The 12,889-nt window shown below is 33.4% G+C and overlaps 1 protein-coding gene and 1 long non-coding RNA gene across 12 annotated transcripts in view; one reads left to right on the top strand and one right to left on the bottom strand.

The window, feature by feature from the left end:
• Positions 1 to 12,889, top strand: part of LOC106073755 (glutamine synthetase-like) — a 72,629-nt gene that overhangs the window by 52,575 nt on the left and 7,165 nt on the right. For all 9 annotated transcript variants that reach the window (XM_056041234.1, XM_056041235.1, XM_056041237.1 and 6 more), the window contains 2 exons: positions 7,087 to 7,286; positions 8,472 to 8,636. In XM_056041234.1, coding sequence (XP_055897209.1) covers positions 7,087 to 7,286; positions 8,472 to 8,636 — 365 coding nt within the window. The remainder of the gene's footprint in view (positions 1 to 7,086; positions 7,287 to 8,471; positions 8,637 to 12,889) is intronic.
• LOC129928184 (uncharacterized) lies at positions 739 to 4,698 on the bottom strand. Of its 3 annotated transcripts, none has more exons than XR_008779775.1 (4): positions 4,412 to 4,698; positions 2,210 to 2,316; positions 1,790 to 1,858; positions 739 to 1,427 (listed from the first exon to the last, which is right to left on the bottom strand). It is a non-coding gene; the product is annotated as an uncharacterized LOC129928184 (long non-coding RNA). The 3 variants fall into 3 exon arrangements; XR_008779776.1 differs by lacking the exon at positions 4,412 to 4,698 and adding an exon at positions 4,157 to 4,333; XR_008779774.1 differs by lacking the exon at positions 4,412 to 4,698 and adding an exon at positions 3,523 to 3,814.

The raw sequence follows: 12,889 nt of genomic DNA, 5'->3' as shown, positions 1-12,889 counted from the left end.
TATGGTTTCTTTGTATTTATTTTTAAATTATTTATTCATTAAAAATTAATTGTTCATTAACATTTACTTGAAGTAAAGATCAAAAACACAAATTCAATTCATGCAGATCACAGCCCATTACTTAAATGTATTTACTGTCAATTCTACACACTATTCATTTCAAAATGTTGCTTTAAATTGTTATATGACACAATCAAAGTACTGGTACCTCACATTGATGTAGGCCTAAAGCACCTGAAATAATGACAAATTTTCGTTCAATAACTTGTACTGTCATTTATTATCAGACGTGTTAAAACTAATGACCTGTATCATCATCATTGGCCTCCTTCAGTCGTAGAAATAGGAAGTGGGGGCGACCAGTTTTTCTTGTGTCAGTAGTGTGTTAAAACTAATGACCTGTGTATATAATTTATTAAGCAGGAGCATCAACAAATCTTGAACAATAATTGTCTACAGAAAAACTTTATTCTTATCCAAACAATATACATTTACAATGTATTTAAGCAAGTTAATGTATATTTATACAAATCTATATGGCCCAAAGATTATAGCGTATTTTGATGTGTGAATACCAAGTTACATTATTACATGAAAATAGTGTACTCATTTTTAAAATATTCTGGGTAATAAAAATAAAAAACTAATGATACAATAAAATTGAAGCAGTAGTCAAAAAAAGAAAAATTTCACTCAAGATCTATGTGAACTCTACTTGAAAATTAATTAATTAATTAATTTTGAAATTAATTTAAAAAAATTATGGTTCTTTAGTCAATGGAATGATAGCAGCAATTATTTAACAATTTCATGATTATCCATTCATTTCAATATACTTATAACTGAAAAATAATTCATAAGGTTTAGATACAACCATTTGAAATAATGATTATAATTTTTTTCTTAATTTGCTTAATTCAAATCTAATATAAACAAGATTTCCTCTGTCAAGAAACTTATGAGGGAACAACATGCATGTTCTTCTCAGTAAGTTTTGCAAAGGGAATTAAGAATATTTAATTGATGTTGCTTTTTTTTTGCCAACATTTTAAACCTTTGCACCAGGTTTTAGTTTTAAGGAGAATGCACCATATTTTATATGTTTACTTTTGTTAGATTCTTATTTTAATTTTAAAAAAGTAAAATTTCCCTTACCACTCATCCACTGCACTCCCTCTTGTTTTAATGGGGCTCAGATTAATAGTTTTCAAGTACAATATCAAACAGATTTAAAGAAATACTAAATCCAAACCTGTTGGCTGAATGACAGGATATACATAAATATGTATACAGCTTACAGTATAATATATATATCTTAAATTAAAATTGGTCCAAGACTTTTATTTTGCAACATGATGGGATTTTCCTTTCTGGTGGTGCTATGCAGGAGTCCAAGAATCTCATCTTTTCTCATAACAGAAAGTTATCTAGTTATAAAAATAAATAAAAGGATTTTAAAAAAAATTAAAAAATATGTGTGACATATGTGTTGACCATGCTAAAAGTATATATGTTATTAATTATAGTTATATAATTTTGCCATTCTAAAAATAGTCTGTACCTAAAAGGAGCTACTGCGTTAATGCGTAGACATGGCCCTGACCTTAATAGTTATGAATTATTACTATAGGTGAAGGCAGATGTTCAGTTAATTTGATGCACATTGAACTAATCTAAAAGCAACTATAACATATATTATGATTTACATTTTCATGGAAAACTAGTTTTTCAAAAATACAAGTACTTCAGCTTATGAGAAAAGTACATGGGAAAAATTGCAGTACCTTACCTTTAAGAGGTGCAACCAATCATTGACTTTTCAGGAATGCATGCCTTTTTCTTGCATTTCCAAACATAACTGTAATTATACAATTAGGCATATTGGTTAATTTCTTTTGAAAACATTACAATAAAAAAATAATATTATTAAATTGAAAACGTTGTATCAAACATACAAATTATCAGACAATTTTGCCTAATTTCATCTAACAGTTTATTGTAAAGGAATGGCCTGCACAACAGCCAAGGTATATTAGGCATTCATGAAAGATGAATGTGCTTAAGAGTGTTATAAATAAAAAATAAAAAAACTTAGAGAAAAATGTTAAATTCCATCCCAGATATTTGGATGTTGCTTGACCATGAAAATCACACAATTCATAAAACATCTATTAGATAACTAAAATAAAAATTGTATAGTAGTACTTACATTAAATATTGAATGGATGCCCAGAGAGTAGAAATAGTATAAGTATGATCCTTGAGCCATTCTGGTACATCATCAGAACTGGTTGCCATGGTTCTACTTGTTAATAACTGAAACATTACAAACATTTTTTTTTTATAATTTATCACAGACTAGAATAGAAATGTTGCCAGGAAAAATACCAATGGTTAGAATACACCTGATGCTACTTTTGTAGCCTTATTACTGGTTAAAATGCACCAAAACTTCATTAATTAAATCTGATAAGAAACATATATTATATGTATCACACAAGTCCAAGTTTATCAGAGTGTCAGCAAATAATTAACTAGATATGTGAGTTTTATATTAAAGTACTGAATTTCAGGGGATAGATCCAACTTGACACCACATCATTTATTATTTCATGAACTCATGGGTCTGGGTATGGCATGGAATGGAATGGAAACTAATATATATGGGGTGTAGGCAAGGCATGAATTATAAATTGTCTTGTATAGATTAGATTGGGTAAAACTGCCAATCGAAGGTAACTTTTACTGATAGATCTGGATCAATTATAAATTTATGGGACCTAGGCCTGCATAAATTTTATCTTTTATTTATATATTTTATGTACATATATAACTAGTCTAGAATCTATAATTATATCTTAATAATAATTTTTGTAGATAGATGTCATATAATATCTAACATATTTAGTATAGATCAGTAGATTTAGAATTTTAGCTAGTGGAATATTTTTATATCCTAATCTGAACTGGATCTATATATCTAGAATTTAGATCAGTAGATTTAGTATTTTAGGTAGTAAAAACTTTTATACTCTAAATCTAAACTGGATCTAGATCTAATTATTCTAGAAGCTCAGATCTAGAAGACTAGTTGTCAAGATTTGACTACACTATGGCTAATGCACTAGCTTAGTAGGCCTACTACATAGATCAAGAGACAGAGTACTAATAGACTCGTCTTGCCTCGTTGGGCCTCTCAAATCAGCTATAGACTTTAGAGACAATTTAGGAAGGTGAATATCGATCCAATTCAAAGATCTACAATCTACATGTTAGAGTCTAGCTAGAGATGCTAGATCTAGTCTAGAAGGCTTATCAATAAAAAATAAAATCAATCATTTCTAAAGTTTGTAAAATTATATGTAGATCTAATCTATCTATTTATAATATAATAAAAATCTGTCTACTTTTTAAATATTTAAAATGACATGGCTGGTGATATTAATTATTTTAATTGAGACATTGACATACTGTCACACGTAACAAAATAATTAGATCTTATACTAACTCATAGACTCATACCATATTGTATTAAACCTTTGAGTTTACGTTCCACTACCTTGACTTGACTATATTGACTAAATAAAGGGCACTATGATTATAGATGTAGATTATTATCTATGATGATGATGTTTATCAACTGGTAGATCTATAAGTAGTATCGTCACTTTAAGTATAATCAGTATAACCACTGCATTCGTTTCATTCACTGTCTGTATCAATAATCGTGTGAATGACTGAATGTGATGTGAAAGTGAAGTCTAGATTTAGAATAATTTAGATAGAATTGATAGATTATAGATCTACTATTAAAAAGTATTTACTAACTATAGTGTCTATACTATAGTATAGCCAGTATGACTCGTATGAGTATACTCATATACTGTAAAAGTGTAGGCCTATCCTATAATTATTAACTATAATAGTAAGTATAGCTATAGACAGACTAGATCATAGATGATCGATAGATCTAGAATCTTCAATCTAGATTCTAGACTCTGGACTACAGTCACTAGATTTGACTAGATCTATAAATATTCATATTGACAATTATTGATCTCATGTATGGTCTAGATCTAGATAAAATAGAGTGGATCTCATGACTGTCTATATTAGATCTATTGATTTTTTTTTAAAACGTTAAATAAATCTAGACCTTAGTCTTTAACTTTAGTCTAGGTGTTGTAGATCTATATTATTCTAGATATTATACAAGAGATCTAGATCAATATAAGTCCGGTTTTTTAAAAATTCGCATTCGAAATTTTAAATACCCAGATTTAAGTATTTATATACCCATATTGGTAGGTCCGAGTTAATCATTTATTAGATCTATTAAAGCATGTCTATATAAATGATTATTATTTTAAAAATATATTATTATATAAAAGATATAGTTATGAATATTTACTTTAAAAAATTAAAGAAAATGAATTTTTCACTTTTGCCAATTAACACTCTGGCTAGCAAAAAGGATGACTCCTCAATACTGTGAAAAGACGATAACTGCATGAGTTGGTTTGGAATTGTATTTTGTAAGACTAATTTTCAAAACATATCCTTCATGAGAGAGAACGAAAAAAGGTTGTCAAAAAAAAAAGCTGGCTGGACTACGCAAATAATGGACCAGCCTCTCTCTCTTGATATCTTGTTAAGAACATTGGTGACCGGGAAAAGTGGATGGTTTGGTTGCGCGGGACAGATTTTGTGTAAAATACCCAAATGAGGAAGTACTGGAAACACCTATTTTAATGAAGTGGCCTTAAAAAAAAAATCTTTTGTGACGATCCATTATTCAGGGAAATTGTATCTATTTTATCAGATAGTCAGAAAATGGATAAAGTTTTTACAGATCTAATAAAATATAGTGTGGGGAAGTTTTACTCTCAATGAAGGTCAATCCAAGTGGCTCTCGGAGTAAATTTCTTCTTTGGCATCCTCATCGATTTTTCAAATTGGTATGGTGCGCGAAAAAAGATGCGCGACGGCACTCTGATCATAAAATCTCGAAGCTGGTGTTCCATTAGTATAGTTCCATGGTTAGACTAAAATATGTTTTCATTAATACAAGCAATTTTTTCGAGGGTTAATAGACATTGGTGCACCGAGTGCGTTCTTTTAACATTACATTTAAAGAGTCCATTCATATGACGTCAAAGAAAAAAAATTCCATTACCTCACAATAGGCTAGTACCGGTACCATAAAAAAAAATGTCTTTATTTACACGAGATATTTAACGAGGGTTCATAGACATTGGTGCACTGAGTTCTAATAGATATTATTTAAAAAGGATCAAAGCCACATTGTTTTTGCGTTTTGTCTGTCAGTCGGTCTGTCCGTTATCTTGATATAAAAAAAACAACTAAAAGTTATTAAAAATTGATTAACCTTTATTTTACGTTTCAAAACATCGCAATAATTTTTAGGTATGAACACAATTGAAAAGTTTATATAATAGATTGTTCCGGATGTTTGTATAAATAGTAAAAGAAAAAGAGAATTTCAGATAAATGTAATACCGTTAATTAAATTTTTTGGATGGTCTCGTATAAAAATTAGATGTAATACAGCCACGTGGAGAGATTTTCATACCTTACTTTGGTGTTTGGATTCTGTTTTCCTTAAAAATCGGAACATAATATTAACGATAATTAGATTTTTTAATGTTTTAGGTAGAAAGTTAAATGTACTGTAAGAGAGTAGTGAGTTAAAATATTTTTCATAAAAATCCGTAAAAACATTATTTCGTAAATGAGAAGATTGTTTGTTTATTAATTAGAAGAGGGAGTTCAAACAATTATTTGGCGTTAGTAGATTTTTAAATAAATTCGGAAATTTCTGGCGACGATTTGTAAGAAACAAAATCCGGAACTTTCTTTATCGATTACCAAACTTCTATGTTATGTTTTACAAGAAAATTAAATGTCTAAAAAGTAATTATTAGTAATCAATTCTAGTAAATTACTTTTTTTAAAAGCCTTATGCAATTTCAAACAATCATTAGGCATAATTCATGTTTTATAAAACAATATCCGGAACATTTTTACACTTAATGAAATATAAGTCAGTATAGAGATTATGATTTAGCATTAATATGCTATTTACATAAAAAACGGAACAACATATTATTGATAATGTGTTTTTGCAACGTTTAAGCATGGAAATTGAATGTAATATAAGTTAGAAGAGCAAACAAACATTTGTTGGCGTTGATTAGTTTTGCACAAAAAAATCCGGAACAATCAATTTTAGATACTTAAAACTATTGAGATGTTATGGGAGGAACATTAAAGGGTAAATCAGATTTTCAATAGCTTTTAGAGTTCTAGTTTTTTAAATCTAATCGTGACGGACAGACCGACCAACAGACAAAACGCACAAAAATAAGCTTGTTTTATTCGGATGGGGGCACTAAACAAAAAATAAATAAAATCTGATTTTAAAAAAAAGTTTAAGGAATTGGTTTAGCATCTGATCATGTTGCGACGTTACGCTACTGCACGAAAATCGCTGCATAAAAAGTCCATTTAAAAAAATGTGCGTGATATTTACATACAAAGTGCATTATTAGCCTTTATAAACAAACAGAAATGTTTTCTTTTAATTTTAGCAGCTAGTTGACCAGAAAAAACGTCTTTAACTATTATTTGTATTTGTTGTAAACATTTCCTGTACATTTTAAAAATATATTTGACTTAGTGATACTGAAAATACACAAAAATTGTCCATCTTTGTTAGCATATTGTAACATTGCCTCCCTTACATTTACGTAATTGTTTTAGAATTGGTGTATTTTTATGAAAAAATCGCTTGCATAATTAATTTTATAAATTAAACGGTTTGCTTTTAGAAAACCAAAAGTAGCCGTTGCACCTAAACTTTTCAAGCCGGATTTAATGATGAAATAATATTTTTCATATCTCTTCTAGTTTTCGAGATCTGAGTGTGACAGACGGACAGACGGACAGACGGACATTTTGCACAAACCTAATAGCGGCTTTTTCCCCTTACGGGGGCCGCTAAAAATGCCATTCAATCTAATTATATTCTATTAATTTATCAGAGGGTATTTTCCTATTCCACAGTGGGAATTCCAGGTAGGACCTAGCGAAGGTCTTAAAGCCTCAGATGACCTTTGGATGGCAAGGTATATACTTCATCGTCTGTCGGAGGAATTCGGAGTAGCAGTTTCTTTTCATCCTAAACTTATACCAGGGGGTGCTGGGGCGTGTGGAGGTCATGTTAACTTTAGCACCTCCCCGATGAGGCAAGAAGGGGGAATCAAGTGAGTTAATTTTTTTTTTCGATTCTGGAGATTCGTTTGTTGAGCAAGTCAGTCAATGTGTGCCATCTTTTATTTTGTACATCCCGCGGTACACTTTTTAAAAAGTCTGAGTATTTTTAAAGAAACAAACTAGTTTCAGTTCTTATTGCGAAACAAATAGATAACATGTACGCCTACAGACATTTCTGAGTCCAGACAACTCCAAAGGGTGCGGGACATGTACGTATGACAGTACATTACAACTACCGTAGTTTCGTGCATACAACATGCGGGTTATACAAGTTTTTACAAACGGATGGCCGATGCACAGGGTATACAAAGGTGCGGGGTTTACAATAATTATTTTACTCATAAACATAGCTTAACGGAAAATATAGACATACCAGTGGGTCTTTATATCTCCTATAGTTGGCTGTGTGGTTGTGAAATGTACACTGGAAAGCTTTATAAACATCCATCTCATTAAAAACCTCAAGAAAACAAATAGTGCCATTAGTATGGATGAGACAGAGAATTTATAATATAGCAGTTATCAGTCGTGACAAGTAATACATCGGCAATCAATCACCAGTCTCACTTAACTCACTGTCCTCGCTATAGTTAGTGCAGCCATCGAAACTTGTATCTTATTTACTGTCTTCTGCCAATAAACGAAGCACGTTGTCTGCAGCAGTTGGGACATACTTTACATGCGGGGTATGTAAGCGTGCGGTTTGTACGATTTTGTTTTTACTTATTTTGTAATTTGTGCAATGTACAGTCGTGTACGGGTCATACCCGCGAGCGTGATATATGCGCGAAAATACGGTTAAAAAAACAACACTTAAAACCATTAAAACCAATTTATTGTCCTTATTTAATTGTGTGTCTTTCACCATTAAAAAAACAACAACAAAATATGTTTTTGTTAAATGCTTTTATTTGATTTTCCTATTAATACAACACGAAAAGAATGTCTATAACGACTTTCTTACACATTTAATGACATGACTGATCCAAACTAATCGATACATCTACACTTTATATAAGCTTTGATTTTGTTTTGTTTAATAAAAATTATTGTTTGATGTATGTCTTGTTCATTTCTTACATGTACGTGAAAGCAAGGTCCCATTACCTAGATACATTTAAAGCCATAGAACACTGAAGTGTGTTGAGCTCCAATGATGTTGACTTTTGTTTCAGTCATATTAAGGCAGCAATGCCCCTTCTGGCCAGGACACACAAACAGTTTTTACCTCTATGTGATGCTCATGGAGGAGCCGACAATGTTTCTCGGTTGATGGGATTTTTCTGCACTGCATCTGTGGAGTTTAAATGGGGGATTGAAGACAGAGACGCAACTATCAGGTGAACATTTGCTACCTTGAACTTTCTAGTCATGTAGTTAACGATACGTTTTAGCAACTTTTAAATACAACCAAGTACAAATTATTGTTTACAAATAACTTTGGATGGGTGAGAGGGACAGCTCTGGATGGGTGAGAGAGACAGCTATGAATGGGTGAGAGAGACAGCTATGAATGGGTGAGAGAGACAGCTATGGATGGGGGAGAAGGACAGCCCTGGATGGGTGAGAGAGACAGCTATGGATGGGGGAGAGGGACAGCTATGGATGGGTGAGAGAGACAGCTATGGATGGGTGAGAGGGACAGCTATGGATGGGTGAGAGAGACAGCTATGGATGGGGGAGAGGGACAACCCTGGATGGGTGAGAGGGACAGCTCTGGATAGGTGAGAGGGACAGCTCTGGATAGGTGAGAGAGACAGCTCTGGATGGGTGAGAGAGACAGCTATGGATGGTGGAGAGGGACAGCCCTGGATGGGTGAGAGAGACAGCTATGGATGGTTGAGAGAGACAGCTCTGGATGGGTGAGAGAGACAGCTATGGATGGGTGAGAGAGACAGCTCTGGATGGGTGAGAGAGACAGCTATGGGTGGGGGAGAGAGACAGCCCTGGGTGGGTGAGAGGGACCTCTGGATGGGTGAGAGAGACAGCTCTGGATGGGTGAGAGAGACAGCTATGGATGGGGGAGAGGGACAGCTATGGATGGGTGAGAGGCATGGGCGTAGCCAGGATTTTTTTTTCGGGGGGGGGGGGGAGTTGGGGGGATTCCCCATCTAGTGACCTAAGATAAGATAATTTTATTGATCCAATCAAATGGAAATTCAGTTTGACTACAATTGACAACATCAGCGTAACTACTGTACAATAACAGTATAGATGAAAAATTCGAACAACATTCACACACCAAACACATACACATTGATCTAGTCTAAGTTTCATGGCATGTGTTGCATTAAATGTTAGCCAATAAAAACACAAAGCTTCTATCCTTAAGCTTCTATCCTCATGGGGTTATCTTCTTCTCATGGGATTATATGCTTCTCAAGGGATTATATACTTCTCAAGGGATTATATACATTCTCAAGGGATTATATGCTTCTCAAGGGATTATATACTTCTCAAGGGATTATATTCTTCTCATGAGATTATATGCTTCTCAAGGGATTATATACTTCTCATATCATTATTTTCTTCTCATGAGATTAATAGCTTCTCAAGGGATTATATACTTCTCAAGGGATTATCTTCTTCTCGTGGGATTATATACTTCTCAATGGATTATATACTTCTTAAGGAATTATCTACTTCTCAAATGAATTCCAACTTCTCAAGGGAATATATACTTCTCAAAAGTATGTGTACTTCATACCAATTTTGGTAACCCTAGCCCTCACCATTTGTAGAATCTCCTCTTGCTACCTAAGATCACCGAAGTATTTTATTTCACTTATGCAAACTTTATAAAATCAAATTAAAACCTTTGAGATTTTTGTTTTAGCTAGCTAACATTTTGTCTAGTCACGTGAGCCACTAGAGCTACACATTCATCATCCCCTGGAGAAACTGAACACGTAGAAATACAGTGGAGGGAAAGTAATAAGAAACAATGTCAGACATCTTGAGACGACGCGAGAAAGAAAAGAAAGGAATGAGAGAAAGGAATGAAAGAGAAAGGTCAAGGTGTACGTTGGATACGGGTTGAAGGATATAGAATACAGAGATAAAGTAGAAACCAAGGGCGTGAGAATTCACTGTGTTTGAAGTGGGAGCCGCAGCGTTCTGACCGAAATACAAAAGAAGTCATTGAACAAGGACAGATTTGAGTGTGATTATTATGGAGTAAAAACTCGTATAGATCGTGTGGTTTGCGCTCTGGACAGTCGAAGCTTGCTCACCATCATTTCCCGCCCTCCTGTAGAGGTTTGGGTTCAGGCAATCTCAGTTCTGAAGGAATATCCGAAACATGTAAACCAAACAAGAACTGTGGAAGCAGTCACAATAGATATCTAGTTAGTCCTAATCTCACATGTAACTAATGTATTTTTTTTTAGAATCGGAAAGTAAATAAGTGACCATTTAGATTTCTGAAGATGGTGATGAAATTTCATTTTTTTTTCTGTAAAAGAAGCACTAGTCAAGATAAAGGAAATAATACAATGTGTCATTCGAATGATATACTTAAATATTGTTACGTATTTCTGAATCTTCTGGCTAGATGTATTAGTTGGCACACAAATAAAAACACTGCAAAGAACTTGACGACTAAACTTTCAGTTTCATATAACTTTAATGACTATTAACTCTAACAATTGTCACTGTAACATGTAGCGTAGAAGACTGTACAATATCTGTCAGTTTACAGTTAGCTATACTTCGTTGCAATTTATCTCTTTACTTCGTTGCAATTCATCTCCTCTCAACTTGCATCGAGCCGTATTCCACAGAACAGACCAACGACACACTTCCCAGTGTCGCTCCAGGTCTCCCAAAGCTGAACCAAGTCGTACTCAAGTCTACCACATCAGAGCCGCACACGTCTTACATCGACTGTATCGACTGTAACGGCTCAAGTCCACTGTAGTTCGCTGTATAGACTTTAACGACAGTAGTCCACTCCAGTTAACTCTACCCTAGTTAACTTGCATCGAGTCGTACACATTTCTCTTCCACTAGAGCCGCACACGTCTTACATCGTCTGTATCGACTGTAACGGCTAACTCACGACTCCATACGACTGACTTTCACATTAACTCTCTGGCTTATATAGAGTCCCTAATCGCTTGTCCAAAGTTGCACAAACACGGCTAATATCCTCTGGAATAACACGTGAGGAAACGTCACATCCTGTCTTTGTTTATACACGTAGATTCCAGAAAACATCGGCTGCAGTGTCATCTTGCCGGAGTCACAAGTTGTGACCTCTATCTGTCACTGGACATTGCTAGTACCTTTTGGAATAACATGTAAGGACACGTCACATCCTGTCTCTGTTTATACATGTACATTCCAGGGAACTGCCGCTGCTGTGTTATCTCGTCGGGGTCACACGTTAACCTCTTCCTGTCACTGGTCATTTGTAACAATATTTTAGGGGATTTTTCTTTTTGGTTGTGCCAATGTCACATGATTTACGAAGCAAATTATCCAGAGCAAAAGGAAAAGTGCGTGCCAGTTGTCAAAAGAATGGTTCTGATGCTTCCTAATTAGGATGATTTAGTCTTTTAATAGTTAAACAAACTATCTTTTTGTTGTCGAATATTTTCAACTAAATATATAGAAATGAAATAAAAATTTGTAACTAACTTTCATGTGTGATTGAAAAAAAAGTTCGAAATTGGAATATTAAAAGATGTATGAAGATTTTATCTGGATTGGAACATTGGAAAACAAAAACATCCGGCTACAGATACTGGAAGTCGTTGCTATGATTGATGTAAAGAAGAAAAACAATGAAAGGAGATATTGCATGGACTGTTTCTATAAAAGCAGAATATTTGACATTTTGTGACTATATTAACAACGAGTCTTTTTTTAAATAAAGAATTTCCTTAAGATGGTGGAAATTTTATGTAATTCAAACGCATAGTTGAAAGCACAACTGTAATGCTAAAAAGTTTATAAATGTTTTAGAAAACGACGTAATTGATATTAAAGTCAGAGTGACTGTAAGCACCTTTGTATTTTGTTTGACAGCACACCTGACATAGCACACCTGACATAGCACACACTGATCAGATTCAAAAGCTATACTATTTTAAGGGAGACAAAAAAAAGCTGATGAGATCAACTTAATATCTTTAAATGTCTAGAAAAGGGCGAGATTGAATTTATATGTGGAGCTCAGGGAGTATGAAAACGCAGCTTCAATGTCTGGAACCATGGAGGAATATGTGAAATTATTAAGAACCAACAGAACAGCTATTTAATTAGATGTGTATAAAATTCTGTTAATCTGTGTTCGACATTCTTTTTCAGAAAATAATTTTTGCCTAGCATTTTTGGTACAATTGAAATAATTCTTTCATTCTGAAATTATAGCCACTAGAGACCTTTTATTTTACCTAGCTTTACGTTATTGGTTTTGTGGGTGAAGATGTACTAGAAGGCGAAAGATACACAAGACTAAGCCTTTCTTTAAAACTTTGACCAAGTTGTGACTAATTAAACCTCTTCTTTAACAAAAGCCTAACGAGTAAGCGCAAAGTGTTATAAAAAAAAAAAAAAAAGCTCTTTTTAAAAAAAAAGCCACTGTGTG

Source organism: Biomphalaria glabrata, chromosome 9, assembly GCF_947242115.1.
Source record: "Biomphalaria glabrata chromosome 9, xgBioGlab47.1, whole genome shotgun sequence".
Lineage (NCBI taxonomy): Eukaryota > Metazoa > Mollusca > Gastropoda > Planorbidae > Biomphalaria > Biomphalaria glabrata.
The sequence above is the reverse complement of the archived record's forward strand: the minus strand, read 5'-3'. Positions and strand labels throughout refer to the sequence as shown.